The sequence below is a fragment of the Pinus tabuliformis genome, chromosome 2_1, assembly GCF_031772625.1.
Source record: "Pinus tabuliformis cultivar Carrire ecotype Pingquan chromosome 2_1, CPIR1, whole genome shotgun sequence".
Taxonomy (NCBI): Eukaryota; Viridiplantae; Streptophyta; class Pinopsida; order Pinales; family Pinaceae; genus Pinus; species Pinus tabuliformis.
In genome coordinates this window covers 89,369,619-89,383,986 of record NC_142299.1, presented here as the reverse complement: position 1 = coordinate 89,383,986, position 14,368 = coordinate 89,369,619, and the positions used below count along the sequence as shown (strand labels likewise).

At 39.5% G+C, this 14,368-nt stretch overlaps 1 protein-coding gene across 3 annotated transcripts in view; it reads left to right on the top strand.

Annotated features, from left to right (window-relative positions):
- The window catches only part of LOC149198913 (SNARE-interacting protein KEULE-like), a 377,844-nt gene that overhangs the window by 241,645 nt on the left and 121,831 nt on the right, over positions 1–14,368 (top strand). For all 3 annotated transcript variants that reach the window (XM_089402211.1, XM_089402212.1, XM_089402213.1), the window contains one exon: positions 8,801–8,897. In XM_089402211.1, coding sequence (XP_089258337.1) covers positions 8,801–8,897 — 97 coding nt within the window. The remainder of the gene's footprint in view (positions 1–8,800; positions 8,898–14,368) is intronic.

Sequence of the window (14,368 nt, the reverse complement as noted above, 5' to 3'; positions counted from 1 at the left end):
TTTTTTTTTCTCGCAGAGACTCAACTATTTCGTCCTAGAGTTTTGTGAATGAGCATGTCATTTGGTCCAGGAAAGGTCTCAGGGACGCACAATGTCAAGCACTTCGCAGCTCAAGCTTTTGACTGGCAACTTTCATGGCGTTCTATGCTTGTATTGCGTTACTTCAACTCATTGCTACATGGAAAACCAATGCCACCATCATGGATTCTCCTTGTAGCTTGCCAGCCTGTGCGGACAACAATATTGCCCCGCTCACTGCATTCACTCTCTCAGCATTGCTTCTAAATCTGTCTTTCAAGCACTTCCATATCTGCTGGGACACTGCCCACCATTGCCAACGCATTCATTCTGGCTTAGAGAGATTGATAATGGGACATGTGGCACTCTTCCCCCACATGGCTCTATGCTTGGACTGCTATTGGCTCTGATACCAAATGTTAAAAATTATAGCGAGAGAAAAATCAACATAGCAACATAACACATAACATAAACACAATGCACACATTATTTACCCTGGGAAAACTCCAACTCTGAGAAAAAACCCAACAAATAGAATTCCATTAGTTTCTTGGCCAATACACGACCAAGCTGGCCAAGTGAGCCTTGATCGCTCACATCCCTTAGCCCATTACAATAGAATCTTCACCTAGCCTTTTGAAATGCTTTGTTACATGAATCATCGGGTGCAAAACTATGGGAAACCAAAAAGCCATGGGCCCAAAACCATTCCTGTTGACCTAGTCAAGTTTGACTCTTTCCTCGAGTCAAGTTTACGTAACATGAGAGAGGGTTGTCTAAGTTGAAATGGTCACTGATTTGCACTAACAGTCTGTTGATTTTGCTTATTCTTCTCGAATCTGATCATTTTATTGCTTAGCTCATATAAATCAATGGATCTTGTAAGCACCTCATTCATTTTTTGGCTCTTGAGACGACTCCATTGTGGATCAAATTATCTAGAGAGGGGAGGTTGGAGCTTCTTTGTTTCCATAAGGTTCTCCTTGATCTTGAGAGCAACAACTAGAGCAATGTCCAAATTTTGAATGTCCTGCGTGAGCAAGAAACCAAGACTTATCAAATGCTTCAAAATAATAAGGGAAATTCTAGCATTTGGATGAATGTGTTGAGTAATTCTAAGATAATGTTTAGAAAAGCAAGCATTGAACTTTGATATAGTCTCATTTTCATTCTTGTGGATGGATGCCAATTTTGTTAGCAAGAAGGTGTTGTCATTCTTGTAACCCCACTTTTTTGTAGACTTGTGATTGAACGATTCCCATCCACAATGGAGGTGGCAGGGAGAGATTTGTACCAAGCTCATGCATCCCTTTCATGGGTCTGCACACATCATGACGAAATCCTCATAGTCAACCTTTAAGTCATCCACGAACTTCAAAAACACATTCATGTGATCCTCAACTATGATTGCACTATTTCTTGCAAATTTGGGAAGATTTATTGAGGTTAGGTTGATCTTTTGGAGATAGAAGGAATCTTTAGATCTATTGCGGAGCAAAAGCTGCCTGTCCCTATTACATGTATTAGGATTCATTGGAATCTTGTAGGAGGATGTCCTCCTTGATGATTGCATACTAAACTATATTATTGTATAGGTTTAGATAAGTATCCTTTTTTGAATCCCTTTGTAAGGCATAATTTGAGGATGTGGGGTGGTAACTAGCAGACTGCAATGTGAATGTCCTTGCGAAGGGTGGCCATATCGTTGATCTAGTCCTACATGAATCAAGTCAAATTTGTGAAAATTATCACTGCAACATCTGATTTACTTTGCCTACTTATTTTCAAGAAGTTATTTATGAAATTCCTTCAATAAACATTAAAATATATTTTGCTGTATATATCACACGGTACACCATAATACAGAAATAGACATATGCACAAGAATCAAAACACCGACACAGATATTTTGGACAACAGTCCCCAGAAAAACCCAATGTGGAAAAACTGGTGTAGCAAGGGAGTATTTTATTATTCAGCAATTCTTTAGTACAACAGGGTGCCAAATTGGCTTACCCAACAGAGAGAAAAATTCTCCAGCACTTCTCCCAGCCCCAGCGTCAGCCTGGGTGACCTCTGCGTAGCTCCTAGACACTTTGCATTAGTCCTTGCTTGTTTGCGTTAGCCCTGGGCCTCTCTGCGTCACCCACACAGGCCCTCTAGTGACTGCACAGTCTCTTGTTTCCTCTGCTTCTGCCTCTCCTGCCTCTGGGTTGGTCTTCTGTTGCTGATCCCAACTCTCTGTTCCGTACTTCCTGCCTCCTGCTGCTCTCTAGACCACTAGTTCGAATTTCTTAGCTAACCCCCTCCAGAAATCGAACTGACTGGTCTCCCTTAGTGTATTTTCCAACTGACCCTCAAGCCTCCTCTTATACTTTTCCTCTTGGTCCGTCAACGGCCGAGATTAAATCCCTAATCAATGGCTAAGATTAGATTTGGCTTGATCCATGACTTTTGGAACCTTCTAAACCAGTTTTATATTAATACCCATTAATATTTTATTTTTCCTAAGTTTAGACTTAGGAACTCCATTAAAAATATTAGTTATTTTAATATCTTCCAAATCGTTTAGAATCTGCCCAAACCATTTCTGGGTCTTGGAGATCTCATGTTCTTTAGCCTCTCTACCAATTTTCATGGCTAGAGCACATTCGATGCTACCCCAAATCAACACTCCCTCTTAGCGAGGACTGTGCTCTAGTAGTACTCCACACTGAGCATTACTCTGATCATATGGCACCAGTACCTGTGTTGATGCTCAATCTCTCTGCCCAACATCCTCTGCACTGTTAAATCCTGTACTGCTGCCCATGGCTCTATCACTGCCACTGGTACCTCTGTACTGCAACTCCCTCTGCATTTGTGCTGCTGCTAGTCCATCTTCCCAACACTGCATCTGCACTGCAATATCATACCCATTTCTGCTACTAAAATGGATTCTTTATCATCCCCATCTTCTCCCTGAAATAATCAAACTTGGTTCTTCCAAGGGCCTTGGTAAGGATGTCTGCCACCTGTTCTCTTGTAGGAGTGTAGCTCAACTGTACAACTCCTCGTTGGACACAGTCTCTGACAAAATGACACCGGATATCAATATTCTTTGATCGATCATGAAACACTGGATTCTCAGAGAGCTTGATGCAACTCTGATTATCGCACATGGTGCTGGTCACCTCCATTTTCCTTTTGAATAGGTTCACAAGCAGTTTTCTAAGCCATATGGCCTCACACGAAGCTGTGCTTGCCACCATATATTCTGCCTTGGATGACCTCAGGGCCACAAACTTCTGTTTCCTACTGCACTAGGAAGTTATTCCTGATCCAATGTTGAAACAGTACCCAGAGGTACTTTTCCTATCCACTGAATTTCCTGTCCAATCTGCATCAATAAATCCACTCAATCTCATATCTTTACTCCTGGTGTACAGGAGTCCATAATTGATTGTTTCTTGTAAATACCTGAGAACATGTTTAGTTGCTGCCCAGTTGTTATAGACATTTTTGGGCACTGCAACCCCAAGCATAAAATGTTCATAAACCAAGGGCTCCTAAGTCCCTAAAAGTGTTGTTCTAACCCCTAAAGGAGCAAGGTCAACTAATTACGGCTTCTCCCAGAAGTTCTCCATGAAAAACTGCTCAGAATTAGTCAAAACAGGATCATTTCAGCTGCTCCATAGGCAAAGTGCGTTGCATCTCACCTAAACACACTGTGTGGGTGCGTTGCATTTCAAAAAGCCCTTCTATGGGGTGCGATGGGCGAGAAATGACAAATGGCAGTGTCATTCCGTGAGGTGGAGAGGCAATGGAAGCTTCCAGAAACTTCTCCTGTGACACTTGCCTCTCTGAATTCGACCAAGGATGAGTAAGAGATCATCAATCTATATATGGATCCCTCATCCCAGAGATCCAGAGGCTGGAATTTTGCATATTGTAAGGAATTGCTGTTGGTTTCTTGAGAGAAAACATCAGATTGTTGGGTGATCTAAGCTTTGTATGAGGTGAAGAGGGGCTTCCTTGCTGAGAGGATGATGCTGGGTCAGAACAACTGGTTGTAACTCCCCTTGGCTCTTTCTTGTTTATCAATAAAAGCTATTCAAGTTTTCCTCCATACTCTTGTGTCATTTATGTTTGCTGCATTTGTATGGTCAATTTACATCTGATCCTAGATTGTTTATGATTATAGATCCATGTTCTTGTATAGTGCTATGCTACTGTGATCTTACAGGTACTCTGTGAAGCTGGGCGTGCAAGGGAACAAGTAGCGAAAGACTATCAAGAAAGAGAGGAATCGAATCAGGAGATTAGCGCAAGACAGAGGTTGGTCTTCTTTGTTCTTCTCTATCTATACTTCATAAAGGAAAAACAAAAGTAGCTTTACTTTGTTTGTTTCTAAGGCATCTATCACACCTTAGTGGGATAAGTAGTTCTAAGTAGACACTTTTCTCTGTAACACCAGTGCACCCTGTTCGGTTCCACCATGGACTGACTGAGGGTGTTGACAGCGTAGCAAATGTCTGGCTTGGTATTGACCAGATACATCAGGGACCCTATGAGCTGCCTGTATAAGGTGGGATCAACATCCTGGTCTTCTGATGCATCAATCTTCTTCCAGTTGGTGATCACTGGAGTAGCCATGGGTCTACAGTTCTCCATCCTGAATCTTTTTAGGATATCTGTAGTATACCTCCCTTGCCCAACGAAGATCTTTCCCTCTTGCTGCCAAACTTCCAACCCTAGGAAATAGTGCATTTGTCCCAAATCCTTCATATCGAATTCTGTGGCTAGATTCTTCTTGCAGTCCCCAATGAGCCTGGATGATCCTGTCAAAAAAAGATCATCCACATACAATACTAAGATCAACGACTAATTCTCTACAACCAGATAGTAGAGATTTGGATCTGCGTCACTCTTGACAAATCCCATCTTCTAGCATACCATGCTCTAGGTGCATGTTCCAGTGCATACAAGGCTTTCTTCAACCTGCATACATGAGACTTCTTCTCATGTGTCTCAAATCCCTCCGGTTGTTCAATGTATACCTCTTCTTCTATTACCCCGTTCAGAAAAGCCGTTTTGACATCCATCTGATGAATCTACCACCCCATCTGAGCTGCAAGAGATATCACGGTTCTAATAGATGTATATCTGCCTATCGGGGCGAAGGTCTCCTCGTAGTCAATTTCTTGCTTCTGAGCATATCCGTTAGCCACAAACCTGGCCTTATGTTTCTCAAGACTACCGTCTGTAGCGTATTTGATCTTGTAGATCCATCTCGAACCTACCACTGATTTGACTTGAGGTCTTGGCACTACCTTCGAGACATCGTTCACCATAATGGAGTTGTACTCCTCTACCATCGCATCTAGCCAAACCTAATGTTGAGCTGCCTCCTGGAAACTGGCAGGCTCCCCATCTTGAGCTACTAATGCCTAATATGTATTTGGCTGTTTTTGCTCCCTCTTATTGTTTCTTGGTGCACCGATGAAGTCCTTTGCATCTCGCAGAATTTGATGAAGTTCCTTGCTAGTTATTTGATTCGGATTTAAACATAAACGCAACAAATTACAGAGATAACCATAAACACAGAGATGCAGCGGAAATAATACTTCATTTCATTAATGAAAAACACTGAAATATGCTTACAAACAATAATGGAAATGAACCGGCTAGGGTGATGGTCGCTTTTCTCTGAGAAGAGATGTGGCGGCTACATGCCTTTGAACTCTGTTACAATGAGGCTCGAAGGCCTATTTATTGTTGAGAAACAATGGAAAACCCTCAATATCCAAAAACCTAACCCTGAAAGATGAAACGCCAAATTGTGGGCCCCGTTTGGGTAAATTGGTACATCAACTTCCCGGGGTTGTACTTTGGCATATGATCCCGTTTGACGCGTACAATATCTCATTAGAAAGATCTATCCGAGCACCATTGCTCCCAGATTTCCCAAAAAACGTCGTTTAGGGCCTCAAAATGGCTCTAGAAGTTCAGGACTCGAAAAATTGCTAAAAATAGTAAACTGTGCTACAATTTAGGAAACTGAAAAACTGAAAGAGACAGTTGTGGGGGTCCAAATGGGATAGGTGGGTGGCCACCAACATCCACTTGGATCATTCCTCCCCCCTTAGGAAGCAACGGTCCCCATTGCGTTGAGTTCCTCCATGAGATGAGGAAGCTGCTGCTGAACTTGATCCATGGTGAGCTGTTCTGCAATCTCTGACGTGTCCAGTAATGGTGGGAAGCATGGTCGACGACGGTCCACATTGAACACTCGGTGGAAGCGAAGGAATGGGGGAATGTTGTGCTCTAGAGCATTGTTTCCCACAACCTTGGTAATGGTGTAAGGACCATGTCGGAGTGGTCAGAGCTTCTGATGGGCTCTTGTAAGACATTCTTTCTACAGATGCAACCAGACTGTGGTACCCTTGTGGGTGAGGAGAAGATGTTCTTATTTTCTGTCATGACCATATCCCTCTACTGTTGCTGCTTGGAGGAACCCTTCGCAGGGCTCATGGATGTGGTTACGATCTTCCCCTTACTTTCGGAGCGAACCAGACAGAAAATGAATTTCCTAGTCTGGGAGACGATCTTGCTGCATTTCTTAGTAGAGATCAAAGAGGTGGCGGTAGGTGGGGCTACCTCTAGTATCCTGTATAATGAATTACCCAAAGTAATAATAACAGCGCGAGGCCTTGACTCATACACAACATGTCGCCTCCACAAGTATGGCTGGCCAAATAGTACATCACAAACATCCAGAGGTGCAACATCACACAATACCTCGTCTGTGAAGGGTTTGATGCTGTAGGGAAGGCGGCATTGTTGGCGAACTTGAAGATCTTGTCCTTGGTGAAGCCACCCAATACTGTACGGCTGCGGGTGTGGTGTAGTTGGTAGGCCCAACCGCTTCACGACCTCTGCTGAAATGAGGTTCTTTTGGCTGCCATTATTGACAATGAATTGTAGCGGTGAACCCTTCACCCACATTTGTGAGTGGAAAAGTCGCTCCCCCTCCTCTCGGTCGTCGGGTTCATTCTTCTGGATCTTGGCGGTGGCAACAGTGACGCTTGGCTCCGCATCAATGATCTACTTCCCTTTGCCATTCCCCTTGTTGGGTTCTGACTCAGGGTCGGAACATGCATCTGATTTTGAAGCCTTCAACTCGGCCACCAGCGACTGCTTGGTCCGACACTCACTTGTGTTGTGAGTGGGGCTCTTATGGAACTCACACCACTTTCCTGTGTCCTTCTTTGACTTCGTGGTGTTGTTCTTTTCCTGCAGCTTCAACGGGTTGTCTTGGGTTGCCCCGTCTTGGCTTGGTCCTTGGTTGTGTGATTTGGGGAAGCCTTTCCCTTGCTTCGGATTTGCAGATCCAAAGTCCCGCTTCTTCTGTTTAAACTGTATGAGATATGATCTGCTAGGTATCATTTGAATAAATCCTGAATGCTGAAAATGCTTTTAAGTATGCTGAAAGATGAAAAAACTTGAAATTATACTTTCTATTTTTGTTGTTCTTTTCATAATCCTTTTTAACCATTTTCTATTTGAAACATGGGTTACAAGGGTTGGAACGTTTACATTCTTTGAAATGTTTCATGATTTTCTTGGAAGCTCCGGATTGCTGGTTAATGACGAGTTTGAAGGATGTAGTTGATGATTGACGATGTGAATACTCTGACTGAATTTCAATTGGAAATACCATTCCACACATCATATTCAATGTTTGATTCTATAACACTATTCTACAGTATATTGAATGTTGATTACCATGAATTTCAAATTTGCAAATACCATGAGACAAACATTCTAGATTCTAAATATCATCATACCATAATCAAATAACTAGTGTTTGCACTTCTTTGTGGCTCATGGTGTGTATAAGATATGGGCTACTAGGTATCATTTTGCATAAAATCCTGTATGCTGAAAATGCTTTTTAAGTATGCTGAAAGATGAAAAATACATGAAATTATACTTTCTAATTATGTTGCTCTTTTCATATGTTTTCCTCCCATTTTCCATTGGAAACATGGTTTATAGGGGGTTGAAACATTTATATTTTGTTGAAATGTTTCATGATTTTCATAGAAACTTCAGATTCATATTTCGATTGGCTGGTTCTATGTTTCCAAAATTTGGATAGGATGAGGAAATGTTTGATCGGCCTTTCCATGCCATATCTCCCCGTATTCTGCATTTGAAACATCAAATGATGTTTTGGTGTTAGTATGTACACATTTCTAGTAACATACAGTGGAACTTCAGTTCATAAATGAAGTGGGTAGGAATTTAAAGAGAATACTAGATGCCTAGTTTGTAACCATGAGAATGAGTGATCTGTAATGAAGATCAACAAAAGCTTAACTAGATATATAAGGTTCTTATCATCAATCTGATGCATTATATTCTTAGTTTTGTGATTTGTGTTGTCCTTTTTCCTCATTGATAATAGTGTTTCAAATAATTGTACTCTTGTTTTTGAATTAGCGTCTTCATAAATGATATTAATCACATGGTGGAAACAATATTTCTTGCATATGTCCTGAGATGTCCCATAGTTGCTATATACAATTAATTTGCAGTTTGCCATCTATTTTCTTAAAAAAATATGCAATATTATTTTAGAAAAAATCGATGCAAGAGTTTCTTTGATATATTAATGGTTTAGAAAATAAATCCTACTTGTTTTTCATAATTAAGTTCCCTTCCTCCTATTTTCCTCTCTTTCCAATTGTATTTACTAACAATGTTTATTTGGGAATTATTATTTTTGGTTATGAAGAGACGGAAATGAATTGTCAACTAGAGACATGCAAAAGATGGTTCAAGCTCTACCACAGTACAGTGACCAACTTGACAAACTTAGTCTTCATGTTGATGTGAGTGGCTTTGTACAACTTAGTCTTGTGTTATGTTCCTCTTTTTCAAGAAATCTCATTTTTTATTTTTATTTTTTAATTCTAAAAGTTGTGTTATTTTTCATTTTTAATATTGCTGTGAAAGAAAGAAAGAAGGCAAGGAACAAGTTATATCAATGTCGTCCATAAAAGTTCAAATTAGGTCAATAGGACTTGAAAGTACAAGTTACAACTTACAACGGTGATGCGGGAATGCACATGACATCTCTAGAGATGTAGAATCGAGATTAATAAAGAATCAGCACAAAATATAATAACAATACAAAAATATAATAATAATAATGCAAGTGCGTAAAGTCTATGTTAGTTTTTGGGTTGCTAATTGTTATGTTATATTATTGGGTTGCTTTATAGGTGTTTGCACCATGCTAGGGGTGCATTCATGTGATTTGAGTTGCATGGTGAAACCCTATTCTTCTAGTTCTATCTTAAACATTTTGGTTGAAGACATTTGGAAGGATATCTATTGGCAGTAGCATTGCCTTGGACTTGGTGTTAGATGTGGCTTAGTCCTTGATGAGGTTGTTCTCTTATGTGGCACTGATATCTTCTACATGGTGGGTGTGTTGAGGAGGATGGTTGCTTGCATAGGTGTTGGATCTACCTCGTAGGAGTGCCTAGGCACTAGGAAGGAGGGTGCTTACTTGAGCAGTGTTTGGACAACCTAACATGTCTTACTTGGATGAGTACCTAACTAGAGGATGCTTAGGTTGAAAGTGCATTGCCCGGGGTTGTATGTAGACCTAGGGCAGATATATCAAGGAGTGTTGGAGCATTGGATTCCCGTCTTGAAAAATGAAGAGTCTTGTGATGAGCAATGCTTCACACTTGGAGCCTATGCTTGGAAAACGCAACACTTGAGGAGCCTTCTCTTCGCGCGTACACTTTGGAGAGTGAGCACTTCACTTGAAGACTTTATTTCGAATATTAGATTAGGTAACTTGAGGACATGGCCCACTTTACTGTTGTTGGATTTCCTCACCTATTGTATATAAGCAGAGCAAAGAGTCTTTACTTATAGTGAGTAGAATTCATTAGATCATTGTATATTAAAGATAAATTTGTCTTGAGTTTTTGTATTTGGCTTCTTGCAAAGAAAGAAGGCTCTAGGGTTTGTGTGAAGCAAAACCTAGGCGACAATTGAAGTGTTAGTCTTGAAGCCTTTGTGTTGGATGACCCAAGGTTTTTGGTAAAGAAACCTTAGAGAAGACTTGAAGTTTGTTTCTTGGAGAGCTATGTGTTTTAATTTTCCTGCGAACCAAGCACCCGCCAGACCATTAACGTAGTAGATTATTGATTTACAAATTGAATGCATAGCTAGGTTGTTAACATTAATTATGGGAAGCAAAAAACATAACCAATCTCAAAAGTTGACACAACAGATTCTGCTCAATCAAACTAGTTCATCATTAAAATATTCAGAACATACTTGGGCTCTCGCCTTGGGATAATGGCTCAATTGAGGATGCATATCATCACATTCACCTGCATTTCTCTTCATGGAAAGTGCAAACATTATCATAATTCCATAATCTCATCTTCACGGATAGATTAAATTCTAGGTTGCACCTGTTGAGGAGGAAGAGAAGATGAGATATCTTGCCATTGAGACTTGCTAGTTTTAATGCTAACTTGTGTAGGATCCTTGGTGGAGCTAGGGTTTTCATTGCTTTCCTAATCTAGGTTTTTGGAGAGCTAGAGGATTCTACCAGCTTTGAGATGTATCTATGTATGTACATGAAATTCATCACATATATGAAGTTTTCAATCGTCCAAAATTGTCTCTATTAGATTTGATTTTCAGTTACCTTTATCTTCATGATTTGTAATTTCTAGCACCTATATTTCTTGCTAATTTGATATAAGTAATGATGCAAGTCTCCAGGCTTAAACATTAATCTTGAAGAAGATAGGGCAGATTTACTACCGTAATTCTTGTTATCAAAGTAATTTTGAGTTCTGGTTATGCATGATAAGATTGCCCTAGAGGGCTGAAATTTGTTAGCACACTTCTGGTATCTTTTCTCTTCGATTGCCTTGTTGATTAGGGTTGACTAATAAGTGAAATATTGTTCGTTATAGCTTCTGTTTTATGATATTTCATAATATCCATAAGGATGTGAATTCAGAGGGTTAAGATCCAAGAAAACTCCTTGTGAGTTGAATTTATGTTCAACATCAAAAGTGAAATAATGCAAAAATTTCTACAAGGTATTAGCACTATTTTTGCTGAGGTCACTGCAGGTGAAAGAGGGGGTTAGTATTTCAACTATGATGTACTTGAGAGAAGTGCATGCCCTAGTTTAGGTTGTTGGGTGTAGTGTTTTCGAGATTGGACTGGAATCAACTATTTCGACTGGTTTTGGCATTGTATTGGTTTGGATATGTGGTCGCCTAAAGTGTACACCTAAGGCGCAACGCTTAGAGTAGGGGCTGTCACTCTGATTCCTACTCACTCCGTTCTATCTCTCTCCTAGACAAGCTAAGGGGGGTAGTCCCTAAAGATGGACGGACGGGGGAAAACTTGTTGAAGCAACAAGTCCTAGGAGATCAAAGTGTAAGATCACTACCTCTCTAGACAACTTGAATTGAGATTAATTAGCAAGTGTGTATTGAATGAGCAAAGTATGTCTTAACAAGATTAATATCAAGATTATCAAATAGAGACCAGTGCCTAATGAACAATGCTCAAAATATATTATATCACTTGCACAAATATGAAAAGCTTCAAGTTACTAGACAAGTAGTGCTGCAAGAAGGATGTTAGTAGGATAGATCATGACAACCAGAAATATGAGCAATAAACAGTTTAAGAACAATTTGCAAGTGATTATGATTTACAAAAGAGTACAACAAGTTGCAATTATAAAATAAGCCAAGAATTATAGTTATAATGATCAAATGCAAATGAGATGCTAAGTGTCAAGGCAATGCTTCAATGAGAGAAATGTTATTCTACCTATGATTACCTTGAAGCCCAAAATTGCAAGATTAATGAAGCATATGATGTTGCTGCAAGTTAAAAAAATGCAGGTGTTAATGCCTAGATCTTAAGTTAGCAAGAGTTAGTGGGTTAGCTCTCCCTTCTAAATAAGGAGCAAGGATGCTTTAGAAATGAATTCCAAGCTCCCTCAAGAGAAGAGATGATTTAATTAATGAGGGTTACAAAGAGGAAAAGAGGGAGAGGCTCTTTCTTAAAGGAGAATGAAAAGGTTTTACAAAGATAAATCTTTCCCTGGAATGATAGGTTGATCCCTTTATGGTCTGACTGCAATTTTCTCTAAAGCAGTGGATCAAGACTCCATTTGTTGCCTTTGCCGAGACTGAAAATTTATCAAGATTTTAGCTGAAATTTATTAGGATGTGAAGGCCATCTAATCAATGCTTGATGCTTGATCACTTCCAAAGATCAATGAAGCTTTTAGGTTGAGTGAATCTCTTAACCCTGTGGTCTAAAAGCTGCTGCAAACACAAGTTATATCAGCATAAAAAAAACCTTACAAGAAATGATGTTGAGTCTCTGCAAAAGCAAGTAAAGATCAGTTTATCTCTCCAAAACCAAAATAAGCCAGCAATCAAGAATGATGCAAATACTACAAGAACAGATCCAGACCAGTCACCAAATAATGTTCACAGTCTTTACAATCGGCCCAGAAATAGACCAAAATTTAAGTTTCAAACTCAATATAAAATTGCTATGATGACTTTGTAGCATTTCAAGGCTCAAATGTCTTCTAAAAAATACTGAATATCTCGTTCTGAGATGACTGAATAATGCTCCTCTGCAGAGAAATATATCAGACCCTGAGAATATCTACAAGCACTAATGACTAAAAGGGTTAGTTACAGCCAAGAAAATTAAGCCAATCCCCACAAATTAAAAAAATTTCGATTAGATCTGAATTAGATTTTTATTAAATGTTAAGGGACTTTATCAATTTTCAAAGGCTTGAGGCATCTTCTTGATGAATGTTGTAAAGCCAAGCTCCAATAAATTGGTCCCGACAACAGCGCCAAAAAATGTTGTGCTGCTTGACGGGCTAATGAATGGCGGAAAAGATTAGATGATTAGAAAAATGTCGTGAGGACCAAGGATAGAAAAACTCTATCCCGAGCAACGGCGCCATAAAATGTTGTCGCCTAAAGTGTGCACCTAAGGTGCAACGCTCAGAGTAGGTGCTGTCACCTTTATCCCTACTCGCTCCGTTCTAGCTCTCTCCTAGACAAGCTAAGGGGGGTAGTCCCTAAAGATGGATGGAAGGGGAACAACTTGTTGAAGCAAAAAGTCCTAGGAGATGAAAGGGCAAGATCACTACCTCTCTAGACAACTTGAATTGAGATTAATTAGCAAGTGTGTTTATTGAATGAGCAAAGTATGTTTTAACAAGATTAAACAAATTGAGATCAATGAGACAATATCAAGATTATCGAATAGAGACCAGTGCCTCATGAACAATGCTCAAAATATATTATATCACTTGCACAAATATGGAAAGCTTCAAGTTACTAGACAAGTAGTGCTGCAAGAAGGATGTTAGTAGGATAGATCACGACAACCAGAAATATGAGCAATAAACAGTTTAAGAACAATTTGCAAGTGATTATGATTTACAAAAGAGTACAACAAGCTTGCAATTATAAAATAAGCCCAGAATTCTAGTTATAATGATCAAATGCAAGATGAGATGCAAAATGTCAATGCAATGCTTCAATGAGAGAAATGTTATTCTACTTATGATTACTTTTAAGCCCAAAATTGCAAGATTAATGAAGCATATAATGTTGCTGCAAGTTAAAAAAATGCAGGTTTTAATGCCTAGGTCTTAAGTTAGCAAGAGTTAGTGGGTTAACTCTCCCTTCTAAATAAGGAGCAAGGATGCTTTAGAAATGAATTCCAAGCTCCCTCAAGAGAAGAGGTAATTTTATTAATGAGGGTTACAAAGAGGAAAAGAGGGAGAGACTCTTTCTTAAAGGAGAATGAAAAGATTTTACAAAGAAAAATCTTTCCCTGGAATGCTCGGTTGATCCCTTTATGGTCTGACTGCAATTTTCTCTAAAGCAGTGGATCAAGACTCCATTTGTTGCCTTTGCCGAGACTGAAAATTTATCAAGATTTTAGCTGAAATTTATTAGGATTTGAAGGCCATCTAATCAATGCTTGATGCTTGATCACTTCCAAACATCAATGAAGCTTTTAGGTTGAATGAATCTCTTAACCATGTGATCTAAAAGCTGCTGCAAACACAAGTTATATCAGCATAAAAAAAACCTTACAAGAAATGATGTTGAGTCTCTGCAAAAGCAAGTAAAGATCAGTTTATCTCTCCAAAACCAAAATAAGCCAGCAATCAAGAATGGTGCAAATATTACAAGAACAGATCTAGATGAGTCACCAAATAATGTATAGTTAATCACACCTTAATCACACCTTA